Here is a 25,389-nt window from a genome sequence, read left to right as displayed (position 1 = left end):
GCTTTAGACTAAACATGCAACATAACATTAGCTACTTTTATTTTCTCTACCGCTCTCCCTCGACCCAGGACTGCATCATAATAAACAAAGTCTCTGATAGCATAGACACAGCACTCGACACTAGCGTACATGTATTTGGTGGCTTTAAATGTCCACCACAAAAACTGGCTTGGATTCTCTACTTACACAGATGCAGCGGGCAGCACAACAAAGCTTCTCTATATCTCACTCTCTATCACAAATGGTTACATTTCCAACCCGTTTCCCTGACCAGCAAGAACAACACGCATCACTTTTACATCTGTTTCTGACCACAGTTCCCGATGATTGTATAACAAATGCTGACAGCCCACTCGGGAATGCTGATCATGCAGTGATAATGGTCGAAATCGCCCTAAATTCTAGACCCAAAGCTGAAGAGCCAGTGCTCAAAACAACGAGATATTATATAAAGGCTGACTGGAAAGCCATCAGAGATCTTATCAGAGATGCCCCATGGGGAAATATTTTTTCTCTTCCTGCTGAACAGTGCGCAAATGAGACCACTGAATGGTTCAAAACCGCAATTGAAGCACATGTTCCCATGCAGAAATTTTATAGCAAGCCCCACTCTCCCCAATGGTTTACTTCTACTTGCGCAACTGCCATTGCTCAAAGGCAGCATGCATACCACAGATTTAACCGACATAAGTCCAGTTCAAACAGGCAGAAGTATATAGAAGCTAGAAGTAACGTTAATCAACAATTCCCCCACTAACCAACAATCATGAGGTTGTTTGCTCAGCAACCGAAAAGGCTAACATGCTTGCCAGTCAGTTTGCCACAAACTCCACACTGGACCCTTCCAACCACCCCTACCTGACTTTCCTTTGCGGACAGACACCATGCTATGCGATCTAAAAATCAGCCCTGCTCAGGTGCATGCTATCATAAAAAACCTTGACACTTCAAAAGCATGTGGACCTGATCTCATCTCAGCTGTGCTATTAAAAAAGTGCTCAGCCGAAGTAGCTTCAGTTATCTCCAAACTCTACAACAAATACCTTAATGATTCTTGCTTTCCGGGCTGTTGGAAAACTGCTTCTGTGGTACCAGTATTCAAGAATTCTGGCGAAAGAACTGACCCATCAAATTATCGCTCCATTAGCCTCCTCCCACTTTTCGCCAAAATATTTGAGACCATAATTAACCATGCTCTAGTCCATCACCTTACAAATACTAAACTTCTGACTGACAAACAATATGGATTTAGACAAGCCCGTTCTACAGCCGACGTCCTCACTGTAATCTCTGAACGTATATACCATTGACTGGACAAAGCGGGGGAGAGCAGAGCGGTAGCTCTAGATATATCTAAGGCTTTTGACAGGGTATGGCATGAAGGGCTTCTCAGGAAAATTAGATCATACGGTATCACTGGTAGAATACTTAACATAATTAAATCCTTCTTAGATAAGAGAAAAATCCAGGTTGTCCTTGACAGTCGAACATCTAAATAATATGATATAAATGCGGGAGTGCCTCAAGTGTCTATCCTTGAACCTCTATTGTTCCTAATATTCATTAATGACCTCCCTGAAAAAATTGCCTCTGAGATGGGTATATATGCTGATGACACCACACTCTATAACAGGCACGACAGGAAAACAAACGAACACATATCTAAAGAAATGGCAAAAATACTAGAGGATGACCTCCAATTTGTAGTGGAATGGGGACAAGAATGGATGGTCACATTCAATGCTGCCAAGACTAAACTGGTTTCCTTCAATAATTACAAGAAACCTTCTCTGCCACCAATAGCAATGGCCAGTGACTCTTTATCTGAGAGTACATCTTTCAAACTCCTTGGCCTAACGGTCCTAGATATGACCTTAAACTATATCCAGTGGTGAGACCCCAGCTTGCGGGCTCTAGGTAGTGTGGAGCCACCCTGTAATTACCATTGCTCTCAGGTCCATTCTGGCCCAGACTGGTAGTACCTGTTAGGGTCCTAACTGTGGGTTAAATAGAAACCGACTTGAAAACAACAAATATATGCTATCAAAAAAATTTTCTTGAAAATCTTTGGGTTCGGCATTAAATAACCCGACAAGGATTGATATGCCGTAAAACAAAAACAACCAACCTTGGCCTAACGTTCACAGGAAACACGAGTTGGAACAATTACATTGAGAGCATTGCCAGGGCTGCTGCGAAGAAGGTAGGCTCTCTCTACCGTGCTAGAAAACTACTAACACCCGAAAGTATCCTGTACCTCTATAAGGCCACCATTCGCCCATGTATGGAGTATTGCTGTCTCATTTGGGCTGGTTTTTCTGCTACTAGTCTCTCGCTCCTAGACAAGGTTCAAAAGAGAATCACCAATCTGATAGGCCCTGAACTGGCATCTAAGCTTCAGCCTCTGTCCCATCGACGAAATGTTGCATCCCTCTGCCTGTTCTACAAGTATTTTAATGGTGAATGCTCTTGCGAACTGCAGACACTTGTGCCCCCACGACGTAGACACTCTCGACAAACCCGACATGCAGCTAAATCCCACCCCCACACAGTAGAGATCCCTAGATGTAGAAGATCTTTCTACTCCAGTAGTTTCTTCCCCAGAACCGCTAGACTTTGAAATTCCATTCCAGGTCCCCACCTCCCCAACTGTACTGACGTGCAGAAGTTCAAGTGTAACGTGAACTGACATCTTGCTGCCCATATCCCTACATAGTACCCCAGTAGTTGTTGCCCCTAATAGTAGCCCCCTACACCAAAGTGGCAATTTGCCTTGTTTGCGGTGAAAATGTAATTAAAAAAAAAAAAAAAATGTGAAAAAGACAAATGGTGGCGACTATGTTAAGTTTGGGAAAATGAGTTCAAACTAAAAAATGATACTGTTAGAAACTTACTCAATATATGTTAATGTGCCATAGGCTGATATATATTCGCCGAATATTATTCGATGGGTTTCTAACAGAATTTTGTACAATTTGAGTTTGAGCTATTTTTCCCAAACTTAACGTATTCAACTAAGATTTCCAAATATATCTATAAACACTATGATTTTCAAACTGATCATGCGTTTTAAAGTGAGTAAAACTTCTAAAAACTTTTCCAGATAGGTAGAAGAGCAGCTTATCTTGCCTTTGATAACATTTGTTGTATATATTTTTTTTTTTTTTTTTTTTTACAACTTTTTCGAATCTGTGTATATTAAAACAACTGTATTTTTTCTACTCCCACATTTGATAACTGTATGTGTAATTTGTTTAAAAGGTAATGTTGGAAATTGTACATGGAAAGGCGAGCCTGATTGGTTGAGGTGCTGAATGCCATGGTTTCTTTTTCAGGCCTTTGATTGGACCGCTAGCAAACTTCCTGCGCGCGCAGTTTTAAAACTCAGACATTTTCGTCCTCTTTGGCAAAATTCCTGTTAGGGTGTGGACGTCTAAAAGTACCTCCCCCAAGGGTAGCCCTCGAGGTCAACCATGCTCGGAGCACCATTCCCTTTTTTTATCCCTTTACCAAGTATTTATTCCTATTATGATAGGATTTCTTAGACGAACATAGTCTTTCCTAGAACTGACAATTCAACTCCGTTTATTGGAGTTTTATTCATCCAAATACCATAAATAAATGGTGTCTGTTCACTTTTACCAGCTTCCTCGAAGGGAAGTAATTCTACACCTCAAGAAAAACTCTCAGAGACGCGAGAAATGGGCATATTTTTCGCAACCCCCCCTTAGAAGATTAAAATTCTTCTTCTCAGGTAAGGCTTGCTTTATTCCATTGTCCTTTTTCAGCTGCCGAGTTCTAAAGCGTGTAATTAAAAACAATTTTCTGCAAATAAATATTTTAAAGTAGTATCTGTTCTATCCTTGGTCAGAAAATAAGAAATCCTTCTTGACTGAGAATTTTAACTTTTTGTCTTAGCCAGAGTGTTTCTTTTTAGCATGCTGGATATCCCCACAAAGGGGGGAAAACGGTCATGTGTTTGTGTCCTTGTGGGGAGGTAAGTAAATAGGGTGTAGTGAAGCAGAAAAAAAAAAGAAATTAAAAAAAATATATAAGACACAGCTGTTCCTTCCAAAAGGTCGAGCTCTTCAACGTCCAAAAATAATTCACCGTCACAAAAATAATTCACCGTCACTTCTTCCAACCGTCGTTTCACTCTCTACGCTCTTCATCCTGCTTAAAAAAAGTACCGTTTATATGCTGCCCATTTCTCCACTTATGCAAATTGACTATCAACCAGAGCCATCTAGTTTTCCATTTCTCCAAACAACCAATTTGCAAAGGGGGTCAACTCAAACCACACGCCCCCTTGATCTACACGATCATCACATGTCAACCCATCACGTAGTCGCTCGACCAACATGGCGGCCGTCTCTCTCGCTGCGATCTCCGCGGAGCATCTTCGTGAACGTCGCTACTTGGCTCGACGTCGCTGTCTTCCTCTGATGACACCACTACCGGCCGCACATCAAGGATGTGTCGAGGGATGCCGTCGATAGATACATTGTTCGGGGACTGGACACTTGTCACAATGCCCCTTCCCCAACGTGTGGTACAGCGAGCATCAGTCGGTTTGATCCACACTTCCTCTCCCACTTGCACAGTCGCTCGCTTCTCGCCTTCCTCCGCGGGTACCTGTGCAGTTTGGGGATGCCGCCACTCGTACTTGAAGACTGCCCTCTGCGGCACTGACTCCACTTTTTGCTCTGACTTTGGAGCCATATTATACCAGAAGACAGCTTCTGGCGGCGAAATCTGGCCCCTTTCAGCTATAGCCTTAATGGTCCTGTGATGCCGCTCCACAATTCCATTTCTGCCTGGTCTATATGCAGCCCTGAAATAGTGCCGCACTCCCCACTTATCCAACACATTCTCCATGGCAGCTGAGCGAAGGGCAGTTCCATTGTCCATTAGAACTTCCGTCACTGGACCCCTCTCCAAAAACACCTCTTCCAAGACCTTTGCAATTTCACCTGAATTTTCCGCTTTGATTTCCCTCCAAATGGCTACTCTTTATCAACTCCATCCTCCCACTTCGCTCCACTAGCTAGCCTTTTGATATAACTACATGCAGTCCGTAGCCATCCTGCAATAGGGTAATGGCCCACCAGTCTTCTGCATATTGAGAAGAGTTCTCGCCTGCTCAATTTTTCTGACACCTTCGGGATCTCATTTCCCCCCGGAACACTAACCGTCCTATCTGGTCCTTTCTTAGTTGGAGCCCTAACACAGCTCCTCCCTCCAACGATCCGGGCGTTTTGCAATTAGCCCAAAGCTGTTGAGGTGTTTTATTACGTCCTTCGCAGTTGTTACCGTCTCATCCACCAAAATATCATCAATGTAGGAACTGGTGGCTCTTCTAACTGCGTCCTCCTTGCTTAGCACTGTTTTGAGGATCACTGCCATGATTTTTGGTGCAGAATTCAGGCCAAAACCCAACCTAGTCAGGCAGTACGTTCGGCCCTTGTATCTGACCAGCTGGTATTTCCAGAATTCCTGTGAAATGTGGATCTGTAGGTATGCAGATTTTAAATCCACAATCGTCGCAGCCTTCTGAATCTGCCTCCACTCTCGCATGGTCTCTCCGCACACGTCCATCACATCGCCTCCCGTGTGACACGCAACGTGTACGTTCAGTTCCCTGAAGTCCAGTACTGGCCGAACTTTTTGTTTTGTGGGCTGAACAACCGCCATTAACGGCAGCACACCTTTCACCTTCTCCGTTCATGGTCTTAAAATCCCCTCTGAGATCCATCGGTCCACCTCCTTCTCAAATTCAACTCTTGTGCCTCCTCGCAACGTATGCTCGTAGCATTCCACTCTGTTGTTCAGTATGGGAGGTTCTCCCTTCCATGCCCACTTGACTGTCCATTTCTCACCATCAAAGTGTGCAGAGAAATCTTGGTCCTCTATCGTGCAACTTTTGTCTAACCCGGCCGTTCCTGTGACACCTTTTTCGAATTGCACACCTGCAGCCCCTTGATGTCCTTCAAATCTCACGGAGTTCCTATATACCGTAACGCCCCCTAGTCGAGCAATTGCGTCCATCCCTAGCACCACATCGACACCCGTGACAATATTCTTAATAACAATCGCCTGGATTGTTAGTGACATCCCACATACCATCAACCGAACGATACTTGTGCCATTACACTTCACCTCTCTGCCGTCAACTGCCGTAATGCTGCTGGTTCCATTGCATGTGTCAACCACGTCTTTGGTGACAATTGTTGAAGTACAGCCCGTGTCGACAAGGGCTTTTGCGCTTCGTCCATTTAGGGTCACCTCTACTTGTGGTGACATACCCTGAAGCGCCTTCATCGAATAAGTGGGTTGGCCACTGGCACAGTGGCTTCCCCCTGTTCGTTTCCCTGGGAACAGAATCTGCTGATGTGTCCGACTTCCCCACAGCGGTAACACGTGACTTCTGGCTTTGGCTCCCTGCACTCCCTCGCCATATGGGGGCCTTGGCATCGGTAGCATCTGCCAGAGAACCTGGGTCTCTGCCACAGTCCTCTCTGCTTTTCGTCCTTCACAATTTCCTGCTGCAGTTTGCTTCATTGAGCGACAGCTATGATTCCCTGCTCACTCTTTTTTCCTGGCCAGCACCCTAGCCTGTGTAATCAACTCTGCCACCTCCATAGTATTTACACCGGGCAGTTGCTGCAGAGCTATAGAAATATGGTCCGGGAAGCCATTGATAAAGGCCATCTTAACCATCTGTCGACGGCCTCCTCCATTGAATCCTGCTAGTCCTGTCAACCTCCTGATATTGTTGGCGTAAACATCAACAGGCTCTCCAGTTCACACCATACGGCTTAGTTTGCCATATGCCACAAACGGTCCTTCGGTAAATGCTTCCTTCAACTTTTCCTCAATGGCGTCAACAGACAATCGATCCTCCTCCCGCATCTCCAGATATAGGGCCAGAGCATCACCATCAAGATACAGCGGTATCAAGCTGGCTACATCCGCGATGTCCCGCAACTTAGCGACAAGTTTAACCTTGGTCAGCCAGGTTATAACATCTCCCTCTCCAGAGAACGTCTTAAGCATTTCACTGCTGATCCTCTTTGCTTCCATAGTTCCCGCCGAAATAGCTTGTAGTGAAGTAGAAAAAAAAGAAATTAAAAAAAAATATATAAGACACAGCTGTTCCTTCCAAAAGGTCGAGCTCTTCAACATCAAAAAAGAATTCACCGTCACTTCTTCCAACCGTCGTTTCACTCTCTGCGCTCTTCACCCCTGCTTAAAAAAAGTACCGTTTATATGCTGCCCATTTCTCCACTTATGCAAATTGATTATCAACAAGAGCAATCTAGTTTTCCATTTCTCCAAACAGCCAATTTGCAAAGGGGAACAACTCAAACAAACGTTGTGGGTGAAATTACTATGTTTATTTTTCATGTTATGCTAAAAGGATGGGAGATTCAGAATGTGAATAATAACAAAGTGTATATTCTGCACTCTGAAGAGAAATTAACGGTTAAATTCAAGATTAGTCCCCCGATGTTGACATCTGCAAAATGGAACGATTTTTTTTTTTTTTTTTCAAATTTTAATTTTTTAAATAAACGAACAATAATAACAAAATTTGGGTTATCAATTTTTTTTTTTTTCATTTGCTTATTTTAAAAAAATACAATTTAAAAAAAAAAAAAATCATTCGATTTTGCAGATGACAGCTCTGGGCAAAACCTTTGGGGGACTAACCTTAAATTCAACTAAATTAACAGCAACAGCAACAAAGCAACCAATTTTTATTTTTTATCCTGGTTCAGTGTAAAAATTGCTGTTTATCAGCGAGATAGCTGTAAAGGAGTTTATATTGGCGATGGGGTATCCGTCACTTTTAGTGATGCTGTTTAAGGCACGGTAGTCTCCACAGCAGCGGAAACCTCCACTTTGTTTGGGTACCAGATGTAGTGGGCTTTACCACTCACTGTCTGAAGGGGTTATTACACCTTCGTTTATTAAACGTTTCAATTCCTCTTTCGTCGCCGCCAGCCTTTCAGCAGACAGTTGTCTGGATTTAGCAAAGACTGGGGAGTGGCTGCCTGTGTCGATTCTGTGATAAACACCACAGTACTCACTGTTTTTGTTGGTGTGCGGAGAGATGAGTACAGCCAGTTCTATTTCATTTATGACCACATTTATTTACTGGTGCTGCAGCATTTAATAGTAACTTTATTTTGGTGTTAGTAACTGGATCGTAAATTGTTCTATTTTTGCAGTCTATGGTAAGGCCAGATTTGAAACTGGCATTGGACAGGCTATTTCCCTAGAAGAGTTTGCAATTAAAGGATACTCTAACTTAACTTCTAAATCTGACCCCCAAGATCGCCATGGGTATGGAATATGTGCCTATATTAAAGATGGCTTTCCATGTGGTAGGGACATCTAACTTACCCTATATGTGTTTCCGGGTTACACTAGCTCACACTATTGCATTTATATTTGCTCTCTATCGCCCCCCCCCCAATAGTGGAGTTACTATCTTTAAAAGCATATCTGAGAAAATTGACCAAGTCCTATCTGCTTATCCTTCAGCTAACATTCATGTATGTGGAGACTTCAATGTTCACAACGTGGAATGGTTGACCCACTCAAACAAGACCAATGATGATGGGAGGTTCTGTCATGATTTCTCCATTGCTTATGAACTCACTTAAATTGTTCACGAACCCACCCGTGTGCCCGACAATGACAATACTAGACTTTTTTCTCACAACTTGCCTTGAACTATGTTCAGTTTCTGTTGTCTCCTCTTGGATCTTCCGACCACTCTGTTGTATCAATTAAGATAAAAATGAAATGTAATAAATCCCCAGACGTACCTCACCATCGTACAGTATATCGATACACTAAGGCTGACTGGGATAGCTTCTGTACATTTATATCTGATCTACCTCTGCGTTCCATGTTTAAAAAGGATGTGTCCTCTATAGTATCAGACCTGACGGAATGGTTAATTGTAGGTATAATCCGTTTCTACCCTCGAAAAAGTCCCAGCAAAAACCTAACAGCCAGCCACGGTTCTCTCCAGAATGTGCTGCTGCCATTGCGCACAGAAATCACTTTTTCCACTGCTTCCAATGTAATAGATGTATGGAAACTAAAGCCGTTATCAGAACTGACAGCAACCATTGTAAGAAAGTAATAAAGAACGCAAGAGAGTTGTATGCTCAGTTCGTCAAGTCCAAAGTAGCTGAGCAGTGGCTTGATTCCCACCAGTTTTGGCAAATAGCAAACAGAATCCTGAACAGAAGCGTGTGCTCTATCCCAACTATCATCAATGGACCTGAGGTAATCTTGTCAGCATCAGACAAAGCCAAACTCTTTGCGAAGAACTTTGCAGCTAATTCTACCCTTTGCGACCAAGGCCACCAACCTCCAATATTTCCTCCTATATCAGAAAACACTATGTGATGTACATATATCTGTACGTGATGTTGCCAAGCTAATCAAAAACCTTGATTCCAGTAAAGCAACTGGCCCTGACGGTATTCCAATTATAGTACTCAAAAAACTTCAACCAGAACTAGCGCCCATACTTACAAAACTGTTTAAACGTTGTCTTAAGGAGAATTGCTTCCCAGCACCCTGGAAAATCTCATCAGTATGCCCTGTATTTAAGAATTCAGGTGATCGCTCATCCCTCTCTCAGTACAGGCCAATAAGTCTGTGCGTCATGAGTAAGTTGCTGGAATCTGTGTTAAATACAGAAGTAATCAACCATCTCAACAAAAATAACCTTCTTAGTGACACTCAATATGGTTTCCGTTCTGCTAGATCTACAGCAGATGTGCTTACAGTTATATCTCATAGGATTAGCAAATCTCTTGACGGAGGCAACCTTTCTAGGGCAATTGCTCTTGACATATCTAAGGCCTTTGATAGGGTATGGCATAAAGGTTTACTTCACAAGATCTCTAGCTATGGTATAGCTGGAAATGTCTTTTCAATTATTAAATCATTTCTTTCTGATAGGTTCATAAGAGTAGTAGTTGAGGGGCAAAAATCAGAAGCTCACAGTATTAATGCTGGAGTCCCTCAGGGGTCCATCCTGGGCCCAACTCTTTTCCTGATCTACATTAATGATCTTCCAAATCACATCCTTACATCATTTGTAGACATTTATGCTGATGACACTACCATTTATGGTAGCACATCTAAGACAGTAAACGACCAAGTTCTCTCCGATTCTCTCTCCTCTGATCTTGATCACGTTGTACAATGGGGAAAGGAGTGGCTGGTTACTTTTAATGCATCTAAAACCAAGCTTCTCTTTTTACATCAACATTCTGATCCACATCTGGCATCAATTGAAATCAATGGCTCTTGTCTTGAGGAGGCCTAAAGTTTTGACAAGCTTCTGGGCTTGACCGTTACTCCTGATCTTAAATGGAACACGTACATCAAATCTGTTACCAAGGCCGCTGGAAAAATGGTGGGATCTTTCTATCGATCCAGTAGATATCTCACTGCTGATGCAATTCTCTATCTATATAAGAGCCAGGTACATCCAAGGATGGAATACTGCTGCCACATCTGGGCAGGAGCTTGTTCTGCCTTGATAGAGTTCAAAATAGACTTCATAGCCTCGTAGGAGATGTCCTTTTCTCTTCCCTGCAACCTCTATCTCACAGAGATGTTGTGAGTTTGTCTCTGCTTTATCATTATTTTCATGGAAAGTGTTAGACTGAGCTTCAGTCTATGATCCCCCCTCGCCAAACTTTCACAAGAAACACTCGTCTAGCTGAAAACACTATCAATAATTCCCCCCCACTCTTTATCTGTGCCTAAACCTAAACGTAGATTCCATGAACAAAGCTTCTTTCTTAGAACTGAACGCCTGTGGAATTGTCTTCCGTTTTCCTGCTTTCCAGCAGACTACAATATGGTTGTCTTCAAGTCTAATGTAAACAAGTTCTTGATGAGCCGTTCCATATAAGTTAACAAATTTACTGAATTTCCATTACTAATGATTACTATATTCTCCAATTTCTACTGTACACTCTTTAACCCTTATCCTCGAGTAGCCTCTTGGCCTTGATAATGCGATTCCTGTGTGAAAAAAAAAAAAAGTCTGAGGAGGGATTGGTGACGTTTGCGATAATGAATGTCCAGGAAAATGACCTTCTCAAACTTGGCATTCCAATTTCAAGGTTAGCTTGGCCGTAGCATTCTATTTTCTCACTGTTGGCAGTGGTTAGTGATACTGGTGTTGGGTGTAATGTGACACCGTTTATCATGGCTGCTGGTATTATTGAGATACTTGCGCCCGTATCTACAATAAATTTCAATGTTTTTGTTCTTAGCCTTGTTTTGACTTGTAGTAGTGACGAACTCAAGGGGAAGGACATGGCTCGCGCTACTAGTTTTCCGAGTCTGTTGGTGTGGGTGGGCGTGAGCTTGGTAGTATTTTTATGTTTCGCTTCCCTGGCCATTTGCACCAGGGTTTGCAGGTTCTGGCTTGCTCCGCGAAGTAAATATGTGCTCTGCATATCTTTGTTTTTTGTTCAGGGACAAATGGTTTAACACCTATCGGTATCTGAACGTTGCTCTTGTTTTTGTCAGTATGCTGAGCAGTAAACGCTGTTGCATTTATATTATTCAACAAGGCATTAGTTCGTCCGCTAGTTTTCCTAGTTGAGATGCGTTGAGCTCTTTCTGTGAGGCAATGACCAGGGAAATTGTTGTGGGTAAGGCTTGCAAAAATTTATGTAGAACAATCTCTTCGCCAATAACTATCCTTTTTGCAATAGACAGCATCTCTTGGAGATATGCGGAAGGACGGCCAGTTATAGTGTTAGTTGACATTAGTTTGTCAAGCAATTCCGGCTTGGTCCTTTCGTGGGACTCAATCAAGGAGCATTTTACTTCCTCATATTTCCTGTCTTCTAAAATATTTATTGGTCTTTTAGCTACCACCTCTGCAGGCAGGGATGATATGACAGCGTAAAATTTGGTTGTTGACGCTGTTTGTTGCGCAGGTGGAATTGGGCTTCCAGAATGGAAAACCAGCCATTTACAGCCGTTTCCATAAACTCGGGGGGGTTTTAGGTTTATTTGTTGCACACTGGATTCTTCCATTTTCTTTCTTTCTTTTTTTAAGTATATATATATGTGTGTATCTTTGCTTTTTCTTTTTGTGTGTGTGTGTGTGTGTGTAGGCAAAGAAGGAGGGGAAAATATAGTATTGTTGTACTTACGTCGAAGGTTCTCTTTGAAACATTTGCGACGTGAAATTGAGTAGTCACTTGTATTTTCCTGAAGATTCCAAAGTGTGTTTCATTTCTTTTCGGTCCGAGTCCAGTTTATGTTGTTCATTTCTTAGTGCAAAGTTCTTTTGACAAGGTGCAGTGTTCTTTAGGCGGGGTCACCATTGTAATATTTGCTGTTATCTCGTTTGAATAAGACACAACACAAATACTAATTTGAAGGATTATTTTATTTTCTGTTAACACTGCGAACATGGTAAGATGACATGAGTATAGCAGTCGTCAAAACACGTGTGTACTGGACGTCGACTCAGTGAACTCTGCCTCGTTCTCGTTGAAAAGGCACCAGCATGCTCTACTTGGATGGTAGCAGCAGGCTGGTAGGGGAGGAGTCAGTAAGCAGGGTTACTAGGTGTAAGGAAGGGTTAAGGAGTGAAAATTGTCTTTTACACTGTAGGGAAGAGGAAGGTTTAATATAGTGCTGAAGAGGATGGTAGTAGTGGTTTTGGTTTTGTGACCTAAATCTTTGGTCAGTACGAGCTATTTTCACATTAAAGAGACCGATGTCGTTAAAGTTGTGGGGAGATAAGCAAATAGGTATATAACATAAACAATAATCGAGCCGCAAGTATGACTTGGGAAAAGCCTGTTAAGTCGATGGAGTATAATGGGGGGGGGGGTGTAATCGGTATGCATAAATTGCTTAAAAACTTCTCTGGTTCATGTTACGTTTTAAGTGTACTTCTCCTCCTTAGATGTGCAAGCATTTGTAATTGCTTAAAATTATAAATGAAAGAAAAAGTAAACTTTTTTCTCAATGAGAATGAAAGTAATCCCCTTCTCCGCCAGGCATTAGTCACTAGTGAGCCCAAGCAATTGATTAGAGTATTTCTTTTTAACATAACCAACTCGAGAAATGAATGAATAGTGATGTGTAAAAATTTGAAAATGAAGAACTGACCCACAAAATTATTGCCCCATCAGTCTCCTCCTGTTCTTCGTTTAAATCTTTGAATCCTTAATCAAACAATATTCTACCACCATGAAATTGCTAAACTTTTTTCTGATCAACAGGATGGATTTGAGTAAGCAGTTCTGCTGCAGATATTCTAACTGTAATCTCTTAACGCAAATACCATGCACTTGATAAGGCAGGTGAAACTATGGGAATAGTATGTATATATCTGAGGCCTTTGACAAGGTCTCGTATAAAGATCTCATAAAAATTATGAGCATCAGATTAATGTGAGTGTTCCCCAGTGGTTGATTTGTGGCCAATTATTATTCCTGATTTTCATAAATGACCTTGATGCACCTGCATCCAAGATGGGTATATTTGCTGATGACACCACACTCTGTTCCTGATATGTGGATAAATTGAAAAAACAAATCGGTGGTTGAATTCTTAGAAATTACCTTCAGTCTGTAATGGAATAAGGTCAGCAATAGATGATTGTTTAATGCCACTAAGACAAAACTGAATGCTATGGCTGATAGCAACTTATCTTGGCCACCGAGAGAAGGACTGTTTATTGAAAAATGCCTGCTGGCAATGTAGGTAAGATTTGTCAAACCGTCAGAATGTTGATACTATATGAGGGCATTTTGAAAAAGATCATTAAACATGTTAGAAAAGAGAGGAACCCAATTCGATTAATAATGAAACTGAACTTTATTCAATATAAAATACAAATATTATCTATGTAAAATTAATTAATTTTAAAGCAATATACAATCTAATACTGATAAAACTGAATTATGAATTTAGGGAACAAACAATTAAAGAAACATTAAACATAAACAATTCTTGGCCTTCAGAACAAGATCACAGTGTAGTATCTGTTTTGATGTTACACTTCACCTTTTATGTCCTGGGTTGGTGAAGGAGAAATCCTTCAAAACTGAGATAATTTTAGTTTTTATTCCTATCCAGAGTGCACCTTTTTGGGAGCTGGATTTTCCCCACATTAAAAACCGACCTTGTGTCTAACTCTGCCTCTTGGGGAGGCAAGTAAATGAAAATATGTTAAACACAAACAATGAATAATTTAAAAAGTGAAAATAAATGATAAATAATTTTAAGAATGAAAACAAACGAGAAAATACAAAAAAATTGAAATGAAACAAATTCAAACAAAAGTTACTAATGCAGAAATATGATTTTAATTGAATTTACATAAAAATCACATGGGTTAATTAAGTTGAATGTTATCTTTTGGAATTTTAAAGATGAGGATTGATAATTTTTATTATTTGGACTAATGTTCTCATGTTGCATGTTTATTTCACAACGTTTTGGCCAATTTAACGTCCGACTTGCATCAGGTGTACTCGAGAATCTGTTCCTGATGAAAGTCGAAGGTTTCATTAGCCAAATCAAATACAAAAATTATTTAAAAGAGAATTTGAAGAACTGCAGATAATCGTTTGTTTCTAATTTTTCAATACTGTGACCATCCTCATCACATGAGTCAGGATGAAAAAGAAGATTAGCATCTGCCAAAACATTTAATGTTATGTGCATGGCTAATTAGCTTTGCTTTGTGGAATGGAAAATGGCTATCTTTATATGCTGCTTTTACATTCAGTATTGTCCACCAAATATAAAATAGTTGTATGTATTCTGCAATTTCTGCATAGTTGGGCAAACATTTTTGTTTTCCTAAGGTCAGCAATCCCTGAATAGTGTATTCATTGAAAATTTGCAGAACTAAATTAACATTTTGCCTTTCAAAATTTGTGAAAGAAAGTGCTTTTGAAATCAATTTGTAAGAATATTTCGAAAATGATTGAGATTCCAGAGCATAAAGTTTGTGTAAGCTAGAAAAGCGGGCACTTTTAATGTTATCTAATTCATGACTACCATCATAACTAAACTTTGGGAACATCATGCATTTACTTTCGTTTTTTTGACCAAGTCAGTTGTTTCTAATGCATTTTAATGTACTGAGTCGAATAAGAAGAAAAGAGGTCTAGATTTTAAAACTGGATGTGGATAGACAATTGAAAGCTTTGCTGAGCTACAAAAGAAAGACATGGCTTTTTATTTATTGCATTATTATCTGTTATAATACATAATACTCTAAAGCCTATCTCCTCTAAGCCAATTATTAAACGTTTGATCATGTCAAATAAATTCTCAGCTAGAAGACATTTAGTTGGCATAGCATGTACAACATCCTTATATTGTGAGAATACACTGCTAAGCATAAAAGCAAATGCACTCGTTTCAGCTTCATTGCTGTTATTAGCCAAGCCAACAATATTGCCACTCTTATAATCAAGATAAGGTTTCAGTTACTGTGATGTCTTTCTAGTAACTTGAACTTACTTTTGATATACATAAGAAAATTGTTATCATATTGTTCAATAACTGGATTCATATAGGTTGATGGGGGTTATTCTTCTGATGGTTGAATAACATGGCAAAATTACATTTTTAGTGTCTCTTAAGTCTGTATCCTCTAGGGGAGCAGTTATATAATAAAGAAGAGAATATCATTTCACTTGAATAATTAAGTTTATTCATTGTCATTAGGTTTATTTGTTCATATATGAATTTAACTGCATTGAAATATTTAAATGGCTCATCTTGCACTAATAACAAAAATGACAAGATTAATTTTAATATAGAAACTACATTTTCAAGTTTGTTTTGCTGTTCTTTTATGTCCATTTCCTTCATGTTTTCAATCAAAATCTGCAAAGTATTAACATCAGTGACATGTTTAGGAATCCTATATTCCCCTATAGTCTTCATTTCTACATCACTGCAGAAGACATGCACTGATAAATCAGATTCAATTATAAGGGACAGACTGATTTTTGGACCTGAGATTTGATGATTCGTCGTGTAAGAAGCATATCTTCCTGTCTAATAACACTGCAGTAATTGCTACCAAGAAAATTTAATTTCTTTTGTAAATCCTCAATGTTGTGGAATGTCTTTTCCTTTTTATATTCTAACGCATCAACTATACTTTCCTTTATAGCATGCTTAATAGCAACATTCTCTGCTCAAATTCTCTTCAAGTTTGGTGACTCTCTGGATGTTGTTGTCTTTGATAAATATGAGCGACAATTTGAAAGAATTGTCGGAATAGCAAGTATTTTTTTTTTAGTTTAACTCTAATAATACTACCTGTTTTATCATCAAATCTTGACTTCTCCTTTATTATATCCTAAGGCCGAAAATGAAGTTCACATACCTAAAACAAATAAAGAAAAAAATCATACCATAATGTAAACTTAAAATCTAAGAAAGGATAGTAAACAAAAATTTACAATATTAAATCAGGGCGGGAGTGAATTTTGGAGGAGGCATAATTATTTTTTGTGTACTTTAACCCATTTACTGATAAAATATCACATATTCGCATGCTTGGTAAATTTATTGGATGTATTTTCTTTAATTTTGGATTTTTGAGCAATTATCAAGTCTCCACATGGACGTAAGGACGCCATTTTTTTCATTCTAATATATTTGACACCATTTTTGTTTTTGAAGTAAAGAAAAACATAAGATAAGATAAGTTACTCTTCTTCTAACTTGGATATTCTTTAGTGTTTTAACTTTGTCTTTGGTAACATTTAATATTTTTATCTTTGTTGTTTCTTTCCATCACCTTTGTGTGTTGTTGGACTGTGTAAACAAATGCCAGTTTTGTGTCCCTTTCTTGTTCGATTAACTAAAGTTTAATATGTACCCTTTATTTTTTTTAGTCCATAACGACCATCTATATGTATAAAAGGCAAAATGTGTGTTAGTGTGTGTGTTTGTATGTCTCGCAAATCTTTCCACAAAGGCGACGGGTTTTCGCCAGATAAGGATCATTTTGAAGCTTGACCCTTCGGACGACAAATATAAAAAAATTGGCTAAAAACATTCATTCCTTCACCCTCAATGAGATGCTTTTCTACAAGGAGGAGTAGTAAAAAAATCGTTTCTTCATTTTCCTTTTCTACTACTACGACGATGACGTGATGTTTGACCTAGAAAACATTGACGCTAGTTTAACCACCTGCTGTTTTTTTTTTTTTTTTTTTTAACATTTAATTTCGTCAGTTCTTTGTCTCTTTAGTGTTGGGGTAACGTGTCAGACTGTTTTTTCTGCTGAAAGAGGGTGGACTCCGTCTACCAAGCTAGAAAATTTCTCCTTGTCGGTCCGTGATAATCTTGTTTAGATTGCATCGTTTCAGATTATAATCTGGGGGAATTTAGGCATGCTGTGGTTATGGTAAATGTCGCTTGTGATGCTGAACTTCATCTTTAAGGATTTGCAAAAATATAGGATTTCGATTTTGATGCATTTAATCTTTGTAGATAGTGTGCGGCACTAGGAAAGTCAACAAGTGACATAAATCCAGAGACTGGATTTATGTGAATCCGAGCTGTAGACTAATCTAGTAGGTCTATTCTGATGCATAATGTCAGTAAGTGTTGAAAATTTCTTATTTTGAATAAAGCATGTCATGGTGAGGGATAAGCTGGCTATTGTGCTTAATAATGTTTCCTAAGGAGCAGTTATCAATTGATTCTGGCACATGTAAAGTGGTCTTAGATGTTAATGTGGAAAAATGCACAGGAAGAGTAATATACTGAACCCTCTGTGTTCTTCTTTCAGCATCACATGTAAAAGTTTGTGATGTTCCTCACATAGTCATGCGGGATATTTCTTCTTATGGTTATGTGTCCCAATGCTATTAGCTTTGCCGAGGATACTGTGCTATATAAAACTGAAAATCAACACTTATTTCCTTCAATTGGTAAATTCACTTAGTATTTCCACAAGTATCTTTTTCCACCAATAAAAGTACAGAACACAAAAAGCATTTTAAATGGCTTCCATTGCTGATGTACATTGCCGACACTCATTTCTTTATATGCAATGGGTTCCCTGCGAGGCCCCACCAGCATAGCAAAGCATAGGATATTGTACATATAATTTTGAATTGCAAAAGTAACCAATCTGAACGGGCCACTTTCATAACAAAGCAATGCCTCTTGTCATCATAATAACTATTAGAAATTAATACTTTTTCTAATTCACCATGGGTAATCTTGTTACAAGAGGAGATTCCCTCAATACTTCTTTGTCAAAGGCATCTAGAAATTGATGGATGATGCATTTGTGTTGATAGCAAGGTAAATTATCTAATTTAGTCTGCATGGCTGTCAATAAGCTGTCCACTTCAAGACCTCAGTTTGATGCACTCTTGTGTCTGAAAGAAGAGGCTTCTTTCATTCTGTCACAATTCAACCGTCTTTAGCAGTAGTCATGGCATTAAAGGTATTGCACATTTATAATTCTTTTTGATAGATAGGTACCTTGTTAGAGATGTGCATGAATATTGTCTATATCCGGCCACTCTGGCAGTATGTGTAATAATGAGTATTTCCAGGTAAAAATGGATCTTGTCTGGCTTCTGATGATGTTGAAAATGTTTTGATGATTGAGGTTAACAAAGAACAAATCTGAAAAAAACGGATTTGTACAAACTCAGATACCAGGTGTGAAGTAAAATCATTACTCAACAATAATGTTGGAAAACCAGACGCCACCCCCTCTCTGTCATAATTACTAGACATCCCCCCCCTGCATTCTCTAAATGCCTTTGACCTAAATCCTAGCAGAAATGATCTAGACGAATGATCTCCACCTACACTTCAGTCACTGTATCTCTTTCTCTCTTTCACTATTTGTGCCCTCCCCCTTCCCCAAATTAAAAAAGGAAATCAAGTCATTTTAACAAAGATGTTGTGGTGTTAAAAGAGACCATGTGCATAAGAAAACATCCAGTAAAAAAACATTCATGATATAGCTGACATATGATGAAAATGTCAAAAGTCTGTCTTATCAACTGCACTCCTATGCAAATCCATGGCATAACAAGCTCATCGTATCCAACCCAATCCACAGGGATGGATCTGAAAAAAATGGGGATGAAGCTGATTGAAGATGTTGTTGACTTGCACAGAGGCGCATAAAAATTTAAACACCCAATTTGAATTTCAATCAGATGTACCTGTAACAATATGTCTGGATATGAAACCGCTGAAAAGAAAGATGGACGTAGTAGCCCAATTCATTAAGATTGAACAACAGCAAAGATGAGGCTTATGACATGAAAGTTAAGCCTGTGTGGAGAATTGATCTTCCACTATACCATAAGAATTACTCACCAAAGGATACACAAACAAAAATATTTACCAGAGAAGAACATCCAATTAGGAAATGAAGAAATACTCAAGTTGTTGTGCACAGTTTTGCAGAAAATTTCTAAAGCTGATATGTTATTTCTTTTTGATATTTTATGTTTTTATCTGGATTATCGCAAGCGTCAACCAGCTAAGTATTTCATATTTTCTGTCACCCAATCTCTCATCCATTCCCACTTCCATCTCAGGTGGACAACCAATCTAATTTTGTGACATTCTTGTTTTAATTGTTCGCTTCATTTTGAAGTCGAGAATCTTTTCTCACAATGAAAAAAAAAGAAAAAGAAATATATTTTTCTTCTCTTGTGCCCCTCCCCCCCTCGACCCATTGAGTATTGGATGTAAATTTGATTTTGGGGAGATTGAACCTTATATAGTAATAAAGACATTTTCATAGATAAACCAGTAATTGTTAATGCATCTTGTCATTTTTGCTATCCGAATGCACCACGAAGTTATTCCATGAGAACAACCGATCAGAACCACAGGTAATGTGTTATTAAGGAGTTGTAACTCTTACAGCTGACACATCTCTTTATTTTCCTTCTTTTTTATTAATGTGTTGTGAGCAATGCAGAGAGAAACTGCCATGCAGTAGAGTCATGGATTCTGCACAGGGGATTTTGCCTGAGCAAAGTTATTCTGGGCTAATAGTTAATTATGAACAGGAGCTTAAAAACCTGTGGATTAGTAGAGAATTCACCGTGGCAAAGTTTCTTGCATGTTTGCACATCTGGCAATATGCACAAGCTGTAAATCTAGTGATGTTTAGTTGATGTTGCTACTTCACAGAATATTCATATTGATTTATGTCCACTAGTATATATGTGTATTTATTTGCTTTTTTAATTTCTAATTGTTTTTATTTGTTTCAGTATTCCACATGTATGATGTGTAGTGGTTTCTATAGTAACAATTTTGGTCAACCAATTTGTGGGACATGTCACTTATTCCTATTTTCATATGATATTAACAAAGATGATGATGAACAAGAAGTCTACACAGAAGTAAGTTCACGTTCATTTTTTTAACAGATATTAAAATTTGTTAGTTGAGAATCATAAATCAAAATGTTTATTTAGTATTTATAAATACTAACAATTACTATATTGTCCAATTGACTGCTGTACACTCTTAACCCTTATCCTTGAGTAGTCTCTGGCCTTGATAAGCGGTTATGCCTATGTAAAAAAAAAAAACCCTTGATCGATAACAAATTGTCTGCATTTTTTCATCTGATATAGGACGAATCTGATGCGAAATCCAATAAATCACATTGGTTTTGTTTAATCAAATCACGTCTTTGAGCTATGATGACATATTGTTGTTTTTTATGTTTTTGTTCACATGTGTGGAGCATTTTAGAAGTTGGTGGAGGTAAAATGCCATGTTTTCATCGGAAATGATTATTTTAATGACAAAGTATTGAGGTCTGATATTTTTGGATGATTATGTTGGAAAGGGATCAATCATAAAACTTCAAAATCTTCCAAAAATTATGCACGAAAAAAGGACAGGAGGAATTGGTGCCTTACAAAGAAAGGAACATTATCAACGACTCTCTGGTGGATAGAAACACAATACTTTTTCCTAACACTGCACATGAAACTTAGTTTAATGAAGCAGTTCACCAAGGCTCTGGACAAGGATGGTTACTACTTACTTGTGCCAGACTTTTCCAGGATTGACCATAGAGAAAGAGATGGAGACTAGGTATCAGGGTTGCTGGGATGCAGTCATGATGTTTTACTACTATTGGAATCTGAAGAGAAACCTCCTTGCTGCTAAGCATTCCAGGAGTTTGAAGGAACAGAAGTTCAAGTCCTGAAGTTTGAACAATGGTGAATCGATACGCAATTTACATGTACTTAGTTTTATCAATGTAATCAATATGTTGGCAAAACATTTTTCCTCTTAAAAACATAGTTAGAATATGTTAGCAAATCAGCTGATAATGCCACAAAAATGTAATCGATTTTGTCATAAGATCTGCTTATTTTCAAATCAGCTTAGCACAAATACCTAACCAGATGGAGACAAAACAGATGCAATTTATCCTGATTCAGCAAAATATACTAAATCTGTTGAAGAAATCTAGACAACATTCAAAAAGTAAAATATGGTTGCCCAGTGTTATCAGTAGATATTTATTGATAATTAGTTGGTATTTATAAATAATTAGTTGGTATTTATAAATAATTAGTTGGTATTTATAAATAATTAGTTGGTATTTATAAATATGAAGCAATTATTTTTTCTATGAAACATTTACATGTAAAATAGACAAATATGATTGACAAATTCTTTTGCTTGAGAGGAAGAGAAAGAGGGGCGGTACACATATGTGAGTGTGACGTACAGTGTATTTGCTGATATGGACAAATAATTTTGTATTTTCAGATACTTCTCATGTTGAAGATTGTGTTAAAGATTGCCAAAACACAAATTTTCAGTAAAAAAACAGCATTTGTAACAATTACATTTGTTTCTATTTAACAGCTGAAATTCTTTTCTTTATTTCTATTAAGAAATACAAAAATTCTGTGTTGCATAAATATTAAAATTTCTATTAGCACTACATCAACTATTTTACTACTTGAATTCTAAAATTTTGCAATAAAATAGTAATGTCCATCAACCATGAAACACTTTAGATGATTACACATTTCGAGATAATTCTACTAAAATAGTCATATTTTAAAAGTCCTCAAAATACCACCATTTTGTTTGGAAATAAATATTCTTTCACATGATTGAACAAATAATAATCTCCATGATATATTTGAAGAGTTTTTAGGAAAGTAATGATAAAAATGTTAATGCTATGAAACGGCCATTTTCAGTCAATTTTTTTTTTACCCTCCCAGTGGTTGATACCATTTCCCTATGAGGAATTTCTTCATGAAATTTGATAACCAATCAGAAAAACAACCTCAATCTCACTTGTTAGGTTATGAAATAAATTGGTCCGTTGATGTTTTTAGAATACGATTTCAACATGATGTGTATTGAATATTTTTTGTACCCAAAATTATAAGTAAATTAATGTTTTTATTATTTTCATGGGTTAAAATGATAATTCTGTGTTGATTTCTCTTTTGGAAGCAGCCATTTTTAATTAAGTTCTACTTAATAATTTCAAACACTTTTCAGTAAAAGTAAACAATGTGAATAGTAGTACTGAAAATTAAACACTCTGTCAGTTGTTTAGTTTGAAATCGAGTTTTGTAAACTATGTTTACAGGTTTATTTTGAAAAAGAAACACTTTTTTGTTTAAAGTTAATATGGTTTGTGGTTCTTTTGTATAATAGTGGTTCCTTCAATAAATATTGGTTTTCAATTATACTTTTGAACTTTTTTAGGCAATTATGTGTGAATACCTTAAAAATACTTGGGGAAAATCTTTTTAAAATAACAACAAAAATAATTGAGTTGAGGCAGTCAGTTTCGTATATAAATTTCATGTATCATGGTCTCCCATTTCTCAGTCATTCTTGCTTTTTAGCAGTTAGTACTCCAAATTTTGATAAAAAAATTTTTAATTTGGAAAGTTAGTATATATTTTAAAAAATTACGCTACCACTTCATCTAGGTCTGATTGATAAGCCCACCTCCTAAAAGTTCCTCTCTTGAACCTGTCATGCCATTAACCTTAAATCTGAGTGACAAGTCCCACCTTGAAAAATCACCTTTTAACCTTACTATTAACCCTCTGAATGATACCCACTTTAAAATGAAAACATTCCATAGCCCTACCATTAATCCTAAGACCAAATGCAAACTGTCTTAAAACCACACATAATCGTCTAAAAAAAAAAAAAACATAAATAAATTTTTAAAAAATAATGAAGACAAAACAGACCCTGTGCGCCCTAAAAAATATGCACAGAATATCTCTAATAGAAAAATAAATTGATTAACTGCCCTAAACTGCTAGAATAGCTTGAAAATTTATATAAAAAATTAATCCACTCTAAAATAATTGTTTTTGTTTTTTCCTTCTGCCAAGTTTTCAGGATGTTCACACATAATTGCCCTTAGCCCTAGTACTAACCCGATCCAATCAGGATTTATTTCCCATAGAACAAAAATGATTACCTGCCCTTAAACGTTAGAATCACCCTAAAATTGAAGATTATTTTACATTAAATTTTTATATAAAATTTCTATTTTTATATTTCAGCCAAGTTTTTCAGAGTGTTCCTACCTAAAAAAAGCCAGATGGGGGCAATTTAGCAGAAGGTGTTAATCTACAATAATATCCAAGAAATCTTGGAATATATTCATTTTTAAACACACATGCACCAATTTTCTCACCTTTTGTATAGTTGATTGAACCTTGATTCCAGTAAAGCAACTGGCCCTGACGGCATTCCAATTATAGTGTTAAAAAAGCTTCAACCAGAACTTTCTCCCATACTTACGAAACTGTTTAAGCACTGCCTTAAGGAGAAGTGCTTTCCAACTCCTTGGAAAACCTCATCAGTTTGCCCTGTATTTAAGAATTCAGGTGATAAGTCATCTCCCTCTCAGTACAGACCAATAAGTCTCCTGTGTGTTATGAGTAAGTTGCTGGAATCCATATTAAATAGAGAAATAGTCAACCCCCTCAGCAGAAACAACCTTCTTAGTGACACACAATATGGTTTCCGTTCTGCAAGATCTACCGCAGACATGCTAACAGTTATATCTCACAGGATTAGTGAATCTCTTGACAAAGGCTTCCTTTCTAGAGCAATTGCTCTTGACATATCAAAGGCCTTCGACAAGGTATGGCATAAGTGTCTACTTCACAAGATTTCCTGCTACGGTATAACTGGAAATGTTTTCTCAATCATTAAATCATTTCTCTCCGATAGGCTCATAAGAGTAGTGGTCGATGGACAAAAATCAGAGGCCTGCAGTATTAATGCTGGAGTCCCTCAAGGGTCAATCCTGGGCCCAATTCTCTTTCTGATCTACATCAATGATCTCCCTAAACACATACTTAAATCATTCGTTGACATCTATGCTGATGACACAACCATCTACGGCAACACATCAAAGGCTGTAAATGACAAAGTTCTCTCTGATTCTCTCTCCTCTGATCTCGAGCGCGTGGTTCAGTGGGGGAAGATGTGGCTGGTTACCTTTAATGCATCTAAAACCAAACTCCTATCTTTACATCATCAATGCTCTGATCCCCATCTGGCATCAATTGGGATGGATGGCTCTCGTCTGGGAGAGGCCCCGTGTTTTGACAAGCTACTGGGTTTGACCTTTACTCCTGATCTGAAATGGAACACGTACATCAAGTCTGTTGCCAAGGTCGCTGGAAAGATGGTGGGATCCTTCTACCGCTCCAGAAGATATCTCACTACTGATGCAATTCTCTATCTATATAAAAGCCAAGTACGTCCAAGGATGGAATACTGCTGCCATATCTGGGCAGGAGCTGCTAAAAACGGCCTATCCTGCCTTGACAGAGTACAAAATAGACTTCGTGGCTTAGTGGGGGATGCCCTTTTCTCTACCCTGCAACCTCTCTCCCACAGAAGAGACGTTGCGAGCCTATCCTTGTTTTATCGTTATTTCCATGGCAAGTGCTCGTCTGAACTCCAATCTCTGGTCCCCCCTTGCCAATCTTTCACGAAAAACACCTGTCAAGCTGAATCCACTGTGAAAAGTTTCCCCCACTCTTTATCTGTGCCTAAATCAAAACGTGGATTCCATGAACAAAGTTTCTTTCTTAGAACTGCACGTCTGTGGAACTCTGTTCCGTCTGCCTGTTTCCCACCTGACTACAACTTGGATGTCTTCAAGTCCAACGTTAACAAATTCCTAATGAACCGCCCCCTTAAGTAAACACTTCATCAAATCTCCACACTAACTTACTGTACTTGCAATAACCCTTATCCCTGAGTGACTTCCGGGCCTCGAAAAGTGGTGACCACCGTGTAAAAAAA

The 25,389-nt window shown here is 38.3% G+C and overlaps 1 protein-coding gene across 2 annotated transcripts in view; it reads left to right on the top strand.

Annotated features, from left to right (window-relative positions):
- The window catches only part of LOC145277821 (uncharacterized), a 78,144-nt gene that overhangs the window by 17,569 nt on the left and 35,186 nt on the right, over positions 1 to 25,389 (top strand). For both annotated transcript variants that reach the window (XM_080129721.1, XM_080129720.1), the window contains exon 2: positions 20,319 to 20,450. In XM_080129721.1, the coding sequence (XP_079985847.1) occupies positions 20,331 to 20,450 (120 nt within the window). In that variant the 5' untranslated portion in view covers positions 20,319 to 20,330. The remainder of the gene's footprint in view (positions 1 to 20,318; positions 20,451 to 25,389) is intronic.

Source organism: Euprymna scolopes, chromosome 6 (genome assembly GCF_053919585.1).
Source record: "Euprymna scolopes isolate OS-2025 chromosome 6, ASM5391958v1, whole genome shotgun sequence".
Classification (NCBI taxonomy): Eukaryota; Metazoa; Mollusca; class Cephalopoda; order Sepiida; family Sepiolidae; genus Euprymna; species Euprymna scolopes.
This window is presented reverse-complemented; position numbering and strand designations above follow the sequence as displayed.